General features: G+C 43.3%; 2 protein-coding genes across 2 annotated transcripts; one reads left to right on the plus strand and one right to left on the minus strand.

Moving 5' to 3' along the window:
- Positions 1-910: 910 nt before the first annotated feature.
- tecpr1a (tectonin beta-propeller repeat containing 1a) lies at positions 911-11,262 on the plus strand. Its single transcript, XM_068306038.1, has 24 exons — positions 911-1,049; positions 1,886-2,125; positions 2,738-2,920; positions 3,021-3,143; positions 3,224-3,343; positions 3,553-3,727; positions 3,817-3,917; positions 4,577-4,678; positions 4,782-4,930; positions 5,058-5,650; positions 5,879-6,024; positions 6,142-6,297; positions 6,435-6,584; positions 7,042-7,199; positions 7,299-7,529; positions 7,756-7,849; positions 7,938-8,017; positions 8,139-8,195; positions 8,719-8,893; positions 9,103-9,238; positions 9,365-9,457; positions 9,551-9,657; positions 10,750-10,869; positions 11,097-11,262. The coding sequence occupies exons 2-24, from the start codon at positions 1,901-1,903 to the stop codon at positions 11,244-11,246; spliced, it is 3,624 nt and encodes a 1,207-aa protein (XP_068162139.1). The 5' UTR covers positions 911-1,049; positions 1,886-1,900; the 3' UTR covers positions 11,247-11,262.
- Positions 11,263-11,316: 54 nt separating this feature from the next.
- bhlha15 (basic helix-loop-helix family, member a15) lies at positions 11,317-15,022 on the minus strand. Its single transcript, XM_068306037.1, has 2 exons — positions 14,783-15,022; positions 11,317-14,002 (listed from the first exon to the last, which is right to left on the minus strand). Exon 2 carries the CDS (start codon positions 13,943-13,945, stop codon positions 13,370-13,372), a length of 576 nt encoding a protein of 191 aa, XP_068162138.1. The 5' UTR covers positions 13,946-14,002; positions 14,783-15,022; the 3' UTR covers positions 11,317-13,369.
- Between the last annotated feature and the right edge of the window lie 539 nt (positions 15,023-15,561).

Below are 15,561 nucleotides of genomic sequence, written 5' to 3' on the forward strand. Positions count from 1 at the left end.
CACACATCATTCAATCCAGTTCTCCTCCTCTATACCATCACCTGTTGCCATGGCTGTTTTCTGTTTACAGGTATTTGTCTAAATCACACCACACATCGCACCTCACGTTTTCTGCGTGGTGTGTCCAACAGTGCTGCCCACTGAGGCACTGTGTACTGCATTTTAATGTCCATGTCAACTCCAGTTTGTTGAAGCTTCATCAACCACATATCTGAATACAAATGTGTTGTAGGGGGCTCTAGTTAAAAAACAACAACACGGTTTTGTAATAATAGAATTGAGTAGAATAGAATGCCTTTCATTATACACAAGTGTACAACGAAATTCTTTGACAACTCTGTGCAAAAGGTTCAAGTATAAAGTAACTATAAATACAAAAACAAAACACAGGTACAAAAACAAGAAATTATGAGAATATATTTAAAACGCAATATTTATTTAAGCCTATATGTAAGAAAAGTGTAGCGGTATTACATGATAGGCTGAGGAAAAATGTACTGAAGTGGAACATTTTCAGTGAGACTTCTTGAGTAGGGACCAGTTTCTTCTCTGGAATATGAAACAACAGCGCCCTCTGCTGGATGACAGACAACAGTGCAAGCCAGGTAGACCACTGAATGTGTGAAGAGAAAACGTCTTCTGTTTGTAGTTAACAATTTTTGTGGCATAAAATATGTTGTTGTTATTATTATTATTATTACTATTCATTCCTGAAGGTGTAAAACGTTCTGACATGCTGTGAACCTGAAGTATTCATTTCTTGGTTCCTGATTTATTTATTTTTTAGAGTTGCAATAAACTAATTTGATTGAACAGCGCCCCCGGCTGGACATTCATCAGAGCGTCTAAAACCCGCTGCAATAGAATCAACCAATAGCAACGAAGAATCGACAGCACTTCCTGTTTCGTGCAGTGGACGAATTATGATGTGAACTTGGTGGACACCCTGTTTGTGATTTATCTCTACTGTTCATTCATTTCTACCCGCTGAATGAACCGGGTCGACGCCCCTCGTGTGCCGTTACACGGTTTATGAAAGGAAGCTAAAGGTTTGTGTGTTTCTTCTCTGTTAATTTTCTATTTCTAGAGGGCTAAGCCTGTAAGCCTGCACTAAAACATCAAGCTGGGTGGTGTCGTTTCACACTGACGCTGGATTTATATCATATTTAACTATCGTGCATAACATTAAAGCGGATAAATTGCCCTTTTGCTAGACCCCTGTCATTTATATTAGCTATTAATGCTAATATTGTAGCTCGTGTCGTGCTAATTGTGTAGCTACACGCCTTGCTATACAGTAACAAGCATGAATACATTTCAGGTACTGCATACTTGTTATGACTATTGAATGGACTGAACATTAAGGGACCCCTATTATTTACTGATGGGTGACAAACTACATACTGATTGTGTAAAATGTTACACACACTCCAGTTGTGTCACCTCAAGAATTTATTCTTCTTATATTTGGTTGTTGTTTGGACACAAATATTTTTTATAGTGGATCCACTGCATTCAGCTTATCATAATATTCAGCTTTTAATTATTATCCCTGATCTAGTCATATCTGTAACTCATCAACGCTTCTGACTCTTCATTTGGGTTTCCACGACCACATTTCCAGAAAAACTTAACTTAACTTTAAGATTAAAGACAAGATTGTGAGTTTTTGTTGTTGCTGTTTTTACCATTTATAAATGTGCATAAATTGAGTCATGTAACCTCAACTTTGTTTTGTGTTGCATGTGTGCATATATTTACATATTTAAGCTATAGATGGAGATTATAAAGTTGATATTGTCATTCACTGCAGAAAGAAAAAAAGATCATGTAGCTTTAAATGTCCTCACCGCCCGTCCTCCACTCTCTTCCGTCCGTTCTCCAGCATCCTTGTGCAGCCATGCCCGTTTCCCAGCTCTGGGCGGTGGACGCTTACGGCCGAGTCTACAGCCTGTCCACGGCTGGGCAGCAGTGGGAGCTGTGCCGCGATGCTCAGATGGAGTTCAAACGGGTGTCAGCAGCTCAGCAGTGCTGTTGGGGCATCGCCTGTGACAACGGCATCTACCTGAACGTCTACGCCTCTGACCTGCCGGTCCGCTACCAGGAAGAGACCTATGAGAATCAAGTGGGTCTCTTCTGTCAATCAGGGTCTCGTTCTTTTAAGAAAAAAAGACTGTATGAACTCATTATTCAAGTCAATGTTAAAACAAAAAAACTGAAATGTTCTTCAAACTTCTATTTTAAAGAACACCCATCTATTTTATAGTCTGTCCTTTAATCCTTTCATAATTATCTTAAGTAAACTGAAATAATAGAGTTCCCCTTAGATTTATGTTTGACTAAGTGATTGTTAAATGCAACATCCTCAGTCAGCAGCATCTTACTTCCTCTGTTGCCGACTTCAGTTTTCTCACTTGTGTGCCTTAAACACATTCGAAGCATGTTGAGCCACTTTTAATCATAAAGCCAGATATGATGATGGTAATAATCCACATAGAACTGGGATAGCATCTGATTCAGGATGCTACCTAAAGTGTTGGCTTCAGTTTCTGTTCTCTGTGCTGTGTTATGGACACTAGGTAAATACTCTGTGGTGACTTCTTATAACTTATTCTAAAGATGTATGATAGCTAAAGTTGTCTGTACCAAACAGTGAATTCAGATGGTGAGATGTTTGGATTACTTTGGATTTGGAAGCAGGTTGCGTAATTCTTTTGTCGTCTCTGTTTTCTGTTAGCGGTGGAATCCCGTCGATGGTTTCTCTGACCGTTTGCTGCCAAGTGACCGTTGGCAGTGGAGCGATGTCACAGGTCTGCAGCACCAGCCTCTGGACAGCTTCCGCCTCCCCTCCAGTAGCTGGGAGTGGGAGGGCGATTGGTACGTGGATGAAAACTTTGAGGGGGAGCCCACAGAGAAAGGGGTGAGTCATAGTTTGTTTGCATCTCCCTGCTTGAAGATTGGTTGCTGTCTTGTCTTGATTTTAGAATCTTTTATTGTAATTGATGTGTTCATATCTGCAGGGATGGAGCTACGCCATTGACTTCCCTGCTACCTACACCAAAGACAAGAAGTGGAACTCCTGTGTCCGTCGCAGACGATGGCTTCGTTACAGGAGGTACAATGCCATGGACACCTGGGCTAAGGTGGGTGTTACACCGCGTGTGTGTTTGTGCAAAGATTCCTGGTTATTCACCCATGTCTGTCTTTCTTTGTGTTTTTACAGATCCCCTCACAGCAGACGACTCTACCAGATCCCTTCAGCGACATCAGCTGCGGAGGTTGGGAGATCAGTGAGGAGCCCACAGGCCGGCTGTCTCTGTGGGCTGCTTCCTTGCAGGGAAAGGTATACACCCACATTCATGCAGCATCCACCTTAGCTGGAAGCAGTCTCCATGATAATGATATTAAAAATTTGTTTGACTTGGAATTTTTCACAACTTAAGAGTGAGGGAAAACAGTGTTTGTCTGCACTGTCATGCATTCTGTATTATGTTGTGTACCACTGTAGAAGGGTATGATCCAGTTTAGTCTGGTGGTCTAACCCCTGTCCAGGTGTGGTTCAGAGAGGGAATCCATCCCCACAACCCTGAAGGCTCTTCATGGGAGGAGGTCCCCCTCCCTGGAGAGGTGGTTCAGATCAGCTGTGGCCCGGGGGATTTGGTCTGGGCCGTGCTGTGGGAGGGGCAGTTTATCGTCAGGGAGGGCATCGGCCGAGACTGCCCCAAAGGTAGAGCAGCCCACTGGTGGGAGGGGGGTCGTGGTTGGTTTGTGGTTGTGTTTTCCTGTATTGAAAATCCATCTTACGTTTCGTGTCAGGGACCTCATGGACACTGGTGGACTCCCCCAGTGCTGATGTGGGAGCCACACATGTTGCTGTGGGAACCAACGTTGTTTGGGCTTTGACAAAGGACAACAAAGTGAGAACAAAAAAAACCCACCAGCCAGCTATCAATTACACAGTTGTGTTAGTTAACTACATTTACATTGTTTTGTTTATTTTTATTAATTTTATCTAATATCTTAATTCCCCATTGAATCCACATTGTATAACATTATAAAACTTTACTTAGTTCTTTGTTTTTAGTTTCACCGTTAAGTCACAAAACGTAATCCTTCAACAAATAAATTAGAATCCTTTTTGCTTGGGTTCAGCCTGCAGGCTCTTTGCGTGTGTGTGTGTTACAGGGCCTGTACACACTATATATCTATTTACATACGTATATACGTATATATGCATACAATTAAACTAACAATGTGTAGAGTGCGCTAACAATTTCCCTACGGGGAAAAGTATATAATATACAATTTTAAAAAATTCTGATATATTAGAGTAAACTTATTCATAAAATAAGCTGAAGTATACAAAGTATACAAAATTTTTTAAAAAAATACTAAGGGAAAAAAAAATGTATCCACTCTTTCATCAGGATCACAACCAAATTCATTTGGTTCAATAATTACTGTATAATCTAAGTTACTGTGGGTCAGACAGGAAACGCTTCTGCCGTGACAAATCTGTTATTCTCATTTTTATTATGCTAAATATGCTCTTTCCAACTGAATCGTGCTCTGTCAGGTGTGGTTCAGACGGGGCGTGAATTCCCACAATCCCTGTGGCTCCAGTTGGATCAGCATGGTGGGGGAGATGATCATGATCAACGTGGGACTCAATGACCAGGTGGATTCCTCCTGCATGACATCATCCCCTGGATAAAACTGCCAGGATCTGATACATCGTGGTCCTTTAGTTTTGCTTGAGCTGTTTCTGCTGTTTCATGCAGGTGTTTGCAGTCAGTTGTGAGGATCGGGCGGTGTACTTCCGACAAGGTGTGAGCTCCAGTGAGCTGAGCGGCAAAACCTGGAAGGTCATCAACGTCGCCAGAGATGGGGATCGATCCCACTCCAGAGCCAGCACACACAGCCTGCAAAGGTGAAGAGGTCACTGGAAACACATGGACATAGAGAGCTTTAATTCACCGTGTTAGACGTGCAGGAAGTATCAGTGTTTTCTGAGAAAGCCAATAAAAAGTTCCTCTTTCTCCGCGTCTGCTTCACAGCGCTGGATGCTTCTTCTCTGGGGAGGTGCTCACACAGTCGGGGGTGAGCGATTTGGAATCAGACACAGAGAAAGGATCTACAGATGGCGCCACCAGCCTCATCACCTCTGCATCCCCAGAATCCTTTGCGGACGCTCCCACAGATCACACTCAGCAGCCTTTGGAGACCCCCAAACCTCGCATCCCTAAAGTGACCAGCGACAGCTTCATCACTGAACTCGTCTCTGACAGAGAACCGGCGAGGACCTCCAGGGGGAGCAGACCGGCCAGTCCAGCTGTACCAGAATTGGAGACCACATCCGGAGAAGACGCAGTTAGAGCCCCTGGTGATGTCGTTCACCCCCCCACCCAGACTGGGGGCCCCGTTGACCCCCAGTGGAGTAATGTGGATCTAGAGGAGGCGCAGGGCCAGCAGGTCCAAAGCGGAGCCTTGCTGGACACAGCGGACACCTGCAGCTTGTCATCGGTGACCACGTATTCGCTCGCCATGGAGGACCCATGTGTGACGGACGACCATCCTCTGTGGGCGTGGGTCAGTGGGGGGGGCTGCTGTGTGGACAGTCACTCCCAACTCGGCTGGTTCAACTCTTCATGTGAGTTCAATGGAACAAACAGTAATTGACTAACATGAGATCATTATTTATCTGAGATCCCAGAACAAATAAGAATATGATAGTTACGCGACATCCTGGTTCTAAATTTGAGGTTTTCATTATTACAAGATAATTCCATGTTTGCAGGATACCAGTTCTGGTGTTAAGGTTAAAACTCAGTCCGGTTTGTTTTCCTTTCTTTTACATATTCACGTGTGTCCTCACCAGCTTTGGTCCAGTCGGTCCAGTCCATGAGTCTGTCCGTCGCCCCGGCCCTGACGGCTGCCTGGCGGAAACAAATCTTTGAGCAGCTCAGCGAGAGGACCAAAAGAGAAATGGATAATTTCAGACACTATGAACAAGCCATAGAACAGGTACAAGCAGTTTAGGGGAGGATGATTTCTCCAGTTTATTTGTGACTTTGTGCTAGATTATTATTTTTTGGCATTTTCTTTCCCTTTCTAATTCTCTCATCTGCCACGACGATGCAGTCTGTGTGGGTGAAGAAGGGAACCATGCAGTGGTGGAGGGACTGGAAGTCACACAAGTGGATCGACGTTCATTTTGCGCTGGAGCAGTTTTCAGGACCAGAAGGCAACAAGGATGGCATCATTTTTATCTATTACACGTTTAATGAGGAAAAAAAGGTTAGTCAAGTGTTTGTGTGTGTGTGTGTGTGTCTGTATTTTCTAATGTTATAGATACCTTTAGCAACAGAATATTCCCATTCCTCATCCTCACCTTACATTTCTACTACTTTTTCTCCTCCTGTTACTCCTGCCAGTACCTTCACGCCTTCATCAATGAGGTCACCATCCTGGTTCCTGTGCTGAGTGAATCCAAACACACTTTTGCCATCTACAATCCTGAGCGGACCAAACAGAGGTGGCCAATCAGATTGGCAGCAGCCACAGAGCTAGAGATGCATGACTGGGTGCGTACAGACACTGAGGATTATTTTCATCAACTTTTTCGTTACAGTTTTTCATTCCCAGAATGCACCTTGTCACACCCACCTCTTGATGTCATGAGCTAAACTTTGTTTCTGGTGTTTCAAACCTTGAACATGTACCACAAACTCTTATTTACTAAATGATGATTTAGTTAAGGAACTTAACCAAGTGATAGTAACCATAAAACATCAATGCTTGTAATAAATGTGTTTCAAGGCTTTTGTTATTTTTATTCATTCACTTGATCAGAACAGCTTCCTCCTTTGGAATAAACTTTAGAATAAACTCAAACGCACTGTTGTGACAGTACCAGCCTTTAGGTGTTATACATTCCCAACTTACAGTCTTTTTATTGCCTTCATTCTATCTGTTCTAAACTTTCTTACCCCCCCCCCATCTCACAACCTATTCTGTCAACCTTCACCCTGTCTTCTGAAGCTGGCACTGTTGAGTGTGTCGTGCTGTGACTCCAGGGGAATCCAGGGTCCTCCTTCCAAGCAGGCCATGTGGTCTGTCACCTGTAAAGGTGACATCTTTGTCAGCGAGCCCTCTCCGAGTCTGGAGGCCTCACCTTACCCCACACCCTGCGACCAGATGTAAGAACAGCCCGGGCAACACCAGAGTGTGGCAAATTAATATCAACCTAAAATACGGGTTGGATAGGATGGAAAGCATCCCGTCTTTACTTTGTGCAGGTTCTGGCGGCAGGTTGGAGGCCACCTTCGTGTGATCGAGTGTAACAGCGTTGGCGTGGTGTGGGGGATCGGATACGACCACACTGCCTGGGTCTACAGCGGGGGCTATGGAGGAGGCTTCTTCCAGGGGCTGCCCAGCAGCACCGATAACATCCACACTCAGACGGATGTCAAGAGCGTCTACATTTACGAGAACCAGAGGTGGAACCCGGTCACCGGCTACACCAACAGGTACAATCCTCCCACCACTCAGCACGAGACTCAAAAACACATGTTTATGTTTCAAACGGTAATATATCCTAACATTTCATTTTTTTAAAAATTCTAAATCATTAAATATTAACGATGACGTCACAACTAAAAGCAAACATTATTTGTACATCTGAAGTTGTTTTTGTGTGATTTGAACTGTAAAGTCACTCATGACTCACTCTTAAGTGTGTTTGGTTTATTTTAGAGGCCTACCTACAGACCGCTACATGTGGAGTGACGCATCAGGACTGCATGAGTGCACAAAAACAAATACGAAACCTCCCCCCCAGTGGACTTGGGTAAATCCACACACGTAACACACACACACACACAGACACAGTGTTGTAAAACCAAAAGTGTTTCACTCCTCATGATGGCTGCGTTCAGGTGTCTGACTGGATCATCGACTACAGCGTCTCTGGTGGGACAGACAGAGAGGGCTGGCAATACGCAGCGGATTTTCCAGCGTAGGTTTAATTTATAGTAAAACTTCTTGACGCATATAACCTAATATGCTGTCATAATTACATATTTCATTTATTTATTTTTCTGCACTGCTTCCTTTTTCTTCCTCTTCTCCCCACACAGGTCTTATCATGGTCATAAAACAATGAAGGACTTTGTGCGTCGTAGGCGATGGGCCAGGTATTATAAAAAGCACCACTGACATATTACGTCTCTCAAATAATATTTGTTCAGCGGGAACACGGTGGCCTGAATGCGTATTTGACATTTACAGTTTTTGTTTTGCGTGTTTGTGTGAGTTTGTTGAAATGTCAACACACAGCAGACACTCAGGATAAAGTCACACAATCAATGCAGGAAGATGACGTGTTGATGTTTTAGACAGGGGACACCTTTACAGTCACCGACGCTTTTAACTCTTCCACACTGTGGGAAGTTCTTGGTGTTGCAATAGATGGAATCGGTGCCACTGTTCCATTCCACGCTGGGATTTCACCTCAATTATGAGATCAGCTGTCAGCCAATCATATAAATGCTGATCATGGCTTCAAATACCCATGAGGATAAATCCTGATCACAGGATATTAGCATGGATAAATTTCCACACATTTAAAGAACAGAGCTCTCTTCTCCTGCAACATCCTTAGATGTCGCTGCATGATTTACAGACACCTTTGAACACTCATGTTTTCCTCCTGGACAGGAAGTGTAAACTGACCACCACTGGACCGTGGCAAGAAACTCCACCTATACCGCTGAGTGATGTCACCATCCTGCCGTGTGCAGCTCAGACCAGCGTCGACACGGTTCCTCTGTGGGCCATCAGCAACAAGGGAGATGTGCTCTGCAGACTGGGAGTGACCGCCCTCACACCTGCTGTGAGTCACTGTTACCGCACACAGCCATTTAAAAAAAAAAAGTCAAACACCATCAGGTGAATGATCCAAAAACACATTTTTCTGTACTTTTCTTCTGACCATAACAGAGGACTTCTAATTGATCATTATTGCTTTCTGTTGTGGCTGCAATAAAACAAATGATTATGTACTCAGTAGGTTAATTCACTAACCTCATGTTTTTGTCACAGGGATCCTCGTGGCTCCATGTAGGAACTGACCAGCCCTTCAAGTCCATCTCCATCGGGGCCGCCAGCCAGGTCTGGGCCATCGCCCGAGACGGTTCTGCCTTTTACAGGGGGTCTGTCTCTCCACAGAGCCCAGCTGGTCAGTGGCAGGGCTGCTTATTCTGCATTAAAAGCTGAACACACTGATGAGTGAATCAGAAGCATTGAGGTTAGCTCGAAATGAGCAGTTTATGCTGTTTGGTATCATTTGTATCTCCCTCTGCAGGAGACAGTTGGTACCACATTCCCTCCCCACACAAACAGAAGCTGAAGCAGGTGTCCGTTGGTCGGACGTCAGTCTACGCTGTGGATGAAAATGGTGACGTTATTACCTTTTCTGATTTTACTCTTGTTCGTAGTTCTTCATTGACAATTTCTGATCACATGTCCGATGTGGATATTCTCTGTCTAGGCAACCTGTGGTACCGGCAGGGTGTGACCCCCAGCTACCCTCAGGGCTCCTCCTGGGACCACATTTCTAATAATGTTCGCAAGGTCTCAGTAGGTCCGTTGGACCAGGTCAGTACCGAGATATCAGTACGGCAGTAGAACCTTTTCACTAAGGGACATTTATGTGAAGACCAATTGGATCACATTGGGAAAGATTTAGCATTTATTCCTTTCACATCATTTTTGAATACTGATGTTCAGACTTGATATTGACATGATATGGAAATTGGACTGAAAAGCGGCATTCTCTTAAGGATAAGTCAAAAAATATTTATTTACCCAGTCAACCGGATTAGCAAGGTACAGGATAGAAGACAGGCAAACGTTATCCAGTAGGGGACAGGCGGAGCTCGTGGTTGTGGACGGAAGTCTAGTTTTTCGGAAAGAGAAGAGAACAGAAAATCGTAACCAGACAGGGTCAGAACCTTGAAGGCAGTCAATCTATCCAGGAAAGTCTTGCACAGGTACGAAGAATAATCGGGTAGGTTTAGGAGCTGTATAAATGGAGGGTTAATGGGAAAGCATTCAGCTGCAGGGGCAGGTGAATGGATCGGTCCTGATGAGTCAGTGGATGACAAACAGGTGGGGGGGGAGGGGCAGGAGAAGAGTACAGGCTTTTTTTTTTAAGTTGGCTCTTCTTTTTAAGTATGCATCTTGAATGAATGACTACATAATTGTATTGAAATTGTGTCCGTGTACAAATTGGACAAAATCATCTTCAGGACATGTCACTTTGACGTTAACTCATTGGCTGCTTCGTAGCACTCAATCTCTTTCGGCGGACTTTCTCTGATGCTCCGTACATTTATTGGCGTCTTCTTTCTGTTCTTGACCGATCACAAGATGCTTCGCTCCGAGCGACATCGTGTTCGCTCGCAGCTCTGACATACCCAAACTTTGTTGCATCGTAAGCTCCTGCAACTTCTCCCTCTTCCTGTTTCGCCATTCTCTATTACGTTACTGGATCGGTCATCATGACGCTAAATTCCATGATTAGAAGCCTGATTTTCACTGAGAAGCCCCACCAGATTGTCCCCCAGCCCTCCCCTTTGAAAGATATAATTGACATCTATAGACATCACTGGCAGCCAGTGAATTAACAAGCATTTTTTGTTGTTGTTGAGTGTGTGATGGTTTTATTTTGTTGTTGCTGGAGTAAAGGTGTGGATCATAGCAGACAAGGTGCAAGGGAGCCTCAGTCTGAGCTGTGGGACAGTCTGCCATCGGCTTGGAGTTCAGCCAATAGAACCCAAAGGACATTCATGGGACTACGGCATCGGGGTAAGACACCAAACCAACCAAAAACTCTTTAAGAACACAGAATTCTGTTTTTACCACAGTGTATTAGTGCTTTTAGTGGATATAAGTAGTACCATTAAATGAAATGTTTAGATATAGAAGATGTGACACAATTTTGAAGTAACCTTTTTGTGCTGAGGGCCATTTAGTGAAATAACAGAAAAAGGTGTTTTTGAGCTGAGTTCTTCTTCATCTCCCCCATAATTTAGGGTGGATGGGATCATATTACAGTCAGAGGGAACTCCATGGAGCCGCTTCGTATCCGTCTTCCTTCTCTGACACAAACGTTGGGCCCAGCTCCTCAGAGACCCGTCCCCGATGGGACCACGGAGGCTGACTGCACCGCTGAGGGATTCTAGGCAAACACAGGCACATACATGGTTTACATAGAACCTGAACTATTATTAGATTGGTAGTAAACCTAATTCCACCCCTCTAGAGGAGAGCCTTTAGACCTCACATCAGAGAAATCCAAACTGCTGAAATCTGTCTTCTTTGAAGAGACGCATGATTTTTTGTCAATGCAATTTTTTTTTTAAATTGACCATTCAGAACATGCTGTTTCTGTTGATAGGTGTAATTTCTGTGTACTGTATCATACATTAGGTGAATGTGAAAGTCATTTTTAAAATATATTTTATGGTTTTTTAAAAAAAGAAAATCTATGTATTTAAATTGCATTTGCTAAGCTGCTGAGTCATCGGTTTTGGGAAAACCGTTTCATGTTAGCCTGTAGAAAACGGGTTCTTATGTTACTTACGCTCTGTAGAGTGAGGCCTGAGTGAAGCAGGCAGGACAGTGTTCAGTCTTCACTGGCTCCATCTGATAATCTGAACTGCTCCTGTGAAAATCTAGAACACGAACTTCAGAGAGATGTTGTATCTGTGTGTTTTTAAATTCACAGGATATTGAAAAGACTTCTTGAAGCCTGACAATCCAATTTTTTTAAGCATGCGTTCAAACCTGTGTGAAGCAAGCTGAGTGTGTTAGCCTGCACATCAAGATAAACACTCCAAAACTAACTTTTCTGTCAGGTTCCGTCTGTTTGATCGTTGCACCCGACACAAACTGCTCATGAATAAAATACTGACTTTTAATTTTTCCCGCAGGGACTTTGGAGGTTCTCCCGTTGAGTTAAACACAGCTATCTTTATCCTAATTTCCCTGTGGTGGTTGCTGCTCTCCCTGTACAGAGGAATGTTTTGTAAAGTTTTGAAGAAGTTTTGTTATTTACAGGGACTATGTGCATTGGTGTCCGTGTAAATAAGGGTAAAGTGTGGATTACATGTTACTTACAATGTATGTGTCCTGTTTCTCACAAAAATGTTTGCATTTGCACACAAATAGTTTTATGACTAAGTAGTGACATAAAAAATAATAATACACTATATTTTTGGTAGGAATCTGTAAAATATTGAAAGTATATATAGTAATTCTAGTGGTAAAATTAAGGTGGAGTTGTATTTGTACATTTAACAATGAGCAATTAATTCAAACTACAATTTTCCTTTGCAAATAGTCATAAAACCGCAAACGAAGACATTAGTCCGTGATGATGGCTGCCTCTGTATCTAAATGGCTCATTTGAATATAGTGCAGCATTTGGAATGGTTTAAATGAATGTGAAGAGAGATCTGTTGTGCATTATCTGTGAATTACACACTGTTGCTATAACACATCAGTGCTTATTGTGGACTACATTTCTTAAGTGTTGTGCATGATCAAAATAACAGTCTTTGTCAATAAATAAATGTGTTTATTGATAAGAAATCCTCAAATAGTTTTTCTCCTCTTTTGAACTCCAGTGTCCTGCCTTCACACACAAATAGACAAATGCACTTAGAAAATCATTTTGGCCTTCCAGCAATTGGCACTCTAAAGAACCCCAAAGAAGACGAGTAAATCATGTTCTCAACTTGGCAGTAGATCGTCCTGCGAGTTAATAAGCAAACACCTTCTAGCTTCAACATTTCAATATTTAGTCCTGCTGCTTGCATTTCTTTTTTTTTTCTTTTTTCTTTTTTTTTTTGACAGTTGTGACTCGAGGCCACGGAGAGCAGGTTTCTCATAAGAAAGCACACAACATCACAAGATAACACGAAGGAGAACAAGTTCCTGCTACCACGGAAGATGAGAAATAACAAAAAGAGTGGCAAAGGATCAGCCCTTTGTGAGTACAGTAGCAAATGACCAAGATCCATTGGTGTTCATAATTTCCAGTCTTCAGTCTTTGTGTCTGCTTGGGGAAGGATCTTCGATCATTCCGTTATTTACATGACGAGCCAGTTGTAGCCAGTCCACCTCTCAGTTTGGTGCTTGGGTTTAATGTCAAAGGTCAACGATCAGAAACAGCAGCCCATTCCTGTAGAGAACACCCATTCTGAACACGTCCTAGAGTAATGTGACTGGATGAACTGGTTTTAGTTTTTAATATTTGTCACAGAAACCTTTACCCTACTCAGAACCACTTCACAAACCGCTGCTAGCTTTGCTGGCTGATGCTGTGGACGTGGGTGAGGTACTGAGTGAGATCGTCTTCTCCGTCCTCCTCCAGGTGCTGCTGGTAGCACTGGAGCAGCTTGGCAGCGCTGGCTTCCGATGACATCCCATCGGCAGGCAGGCAGGCCCCCGACATGTCCAGGACGATGGTGGTTAACGACTTGATGTAATTCTTTGCCAGGGTCAGCGTTTCGATCTTGGACAGCTTCTTGTCAGTCTTGACGTGCGGGATGGCCTCACGAAGCGCCTGAAAGGCGTTGTTGAGCTTGTGCATGCGCTGGCGTTCCCGCTCGTTGCTCTCGAGTCGCCGGACGCTTCGTTCCTTGTTGCTGGAACCGTGTTGTCTACGCCGCCGGCCTCCGCTCGCTCCTTGACGTTTGCCGTTGGTGCCCCTAAGCGAGCCCCTCCAGGAGCCACCGATCCGGACTGAGGCCTCCGAGGCCTCTGAGCCCTCCTGCTCGCTGGAGCCCGGCTCTAGTTCTGTGTCCGGTTCTAGTTCTGGCTCAGGGTCAGACCAGGTTGTTCTGGATGCTTTCACAGCCTTTCCTTTCGATTTCATCTTGTTGCCTCCTTCAACTCTCTCTCTGACAGTCTAGATCTCACCACTTCAATAGACCTGGAAGATAAGATGGGAATCCAAGTATGTAAAAAAGAAGGGCTTTTTTCTTATTAATGCCAAAGTGACATTTTAGCATGAATTAAGAGTATTACTCTTCAGTCATCTCCCCGTCCATCATTAATCCCTAATTACCGAATAAGCCTTTTTCCAATTCAAACTGCCTTACATCCTGTTGTATCTAATCAGCCTATTGCAGTGTGAAAACTCCATGATGTTGTTCTGTTAGTCTATGCCTCTCTTATCCCCTTGCCCCTGCGATAATACCCATTTCAAGGTTACACTCAAATGTAACTAAAAAAAAAAAAAAAAAAAAAAAACTCAACATAGTCCAGCCGGCAGCTTTCAAACAGGTTTTAAACAGCATTTTCACCAGTGTTGCATGATACTGTTAAATTATGCATGTTGATCAAAGAACCTCGTGAAGTCAGTTTGTTGAACTTTGTTAGACATTTAGTAACACACTGTGGGTCCTCAAGCAAAGGAAATTTACTTAAACACATTTATCTATTCTGTTATCATGTTGAAACCACTCATGTATAAAAGACGAGGTTGTTTTACATAGATTAGAGCATGTAAGGTGAGATGGGACATACATTCAAGATAATTCTAAACTCTATATTTTCCTAGTTTATTCACCCCAACTGATACGAGCTGCATAGAATAAAACAGGCTTGTATTATTACATCAACACCAGGTTATCTCCATAACATGATGGAATAAAAACGGATCACATCATTCATTAAAACAAAAACAAAACAGAGACAAAGATAACCTTACCTTGGAAGTTGGAAGTAACTACAATCCTCCTGCCTGGTTAACGCCTGGTCTTCACCATCAGAGCACCATCACGTCACGCAGAGAGCGGAGAGCCACGGAGCGCCGTGCAGCACCCTGACGCACAGAGCTGTCACATGAAGCCACCTGTGGCTGACTGATGTACACGTAGCGCTGCTCAGCCAATCACAGAGCCGGAGCTGCTCCCTCCAGCTGTTTGCTCTGTCCCACATGTCCCAACTGCAGCGCCTCGGACGGGGTCATAACGACTTCTGCTCAATTATTACTGCAGTCTGGAAGAGGTTTCAAATAATTAGCCATGGCGTCACAGCCTGCGCGCAGAAGAGCTCCTTTTAAATTGAAACCAGCAGCACTGCTGAAAGAAAACTGGGAAAGTGTATTTGTAATATTATACTGCATAAGATATATAAAAAAATATTGAATCCGAAATGTCTGTATCAGAATTACTGGTATAAAAAAAATTTTTTATCAGCTTTTTTGCACCAACCTTGGCAATTCAGAAGAGTTAGAATAGATTAATACCAGAAATACAAACATTTTCCCCAAATATAGCAGATATATTACTTTTACAGAAAACTGTATTCTCTAAATGATTCAGCACTTAATGGTAAACTTCTCTAGTAATCTTATGACCTGCTGCAAACGTGACTGGTACATACAGCACCAGCTTCTGGCAGCATTCCTGGGGGATCTTTGTCCACTTCTCTCCAGTTCTGCAATAATTGCTGAATTTCTAATCACCTTCTCAAATGTCACTTGAT

Source organism: Antennarius striatus, chromosome 21, assembly GCF_040054535.1.
Source record: "Antennarius striatus isolate MH-2024 chromosome 21, ASM4005453v1, whole genome shotgun sequence".
In the NCBI taxonomy this organism is placed as follows: domain Eukaryota; kingdom Metazoa; phylum Chordata; class Actinopteri; order Lophiiformes; family Antennariidae; genus Antennarius; species Antennarius striatus.

What these genes read in the sequence shown, in the direction of transcription:
- bhlha15 (XM_068306037.1), bottom strand. Translation starts at nt 13,945, where the DNA reads ATGAAATCGAAAGGAAAGGCTGTGAAAGCATCCAGAACAACCTGGTCT.
- tecpr1a (XM_068306038.1), top strand. Translation starts at nt 1,901, where the DNA reads ATGCCCGTTTCCCAGCTCTGGGCGGTGGACGCTTACGGCCGAGTCTAC. An exon ending in CTTTGACAAAGGACAACAAA is followed by an intron (nt 3,918 to 4,576) that starts GTGAGAACAAAA and finishes GTGCTCTGTCAG; the next exon opens with GTGTGGTTCAGACGGGGCGT. An exon ending in ACGTGGGACTCAATGACCAG is followed by an intron (nt 4,679 to 4,781) that starts GTGGATTCCTCC and finishes TGTTTCATGCAG; the next exon opens with GTGTTTGCAGTCAGTTGTGA.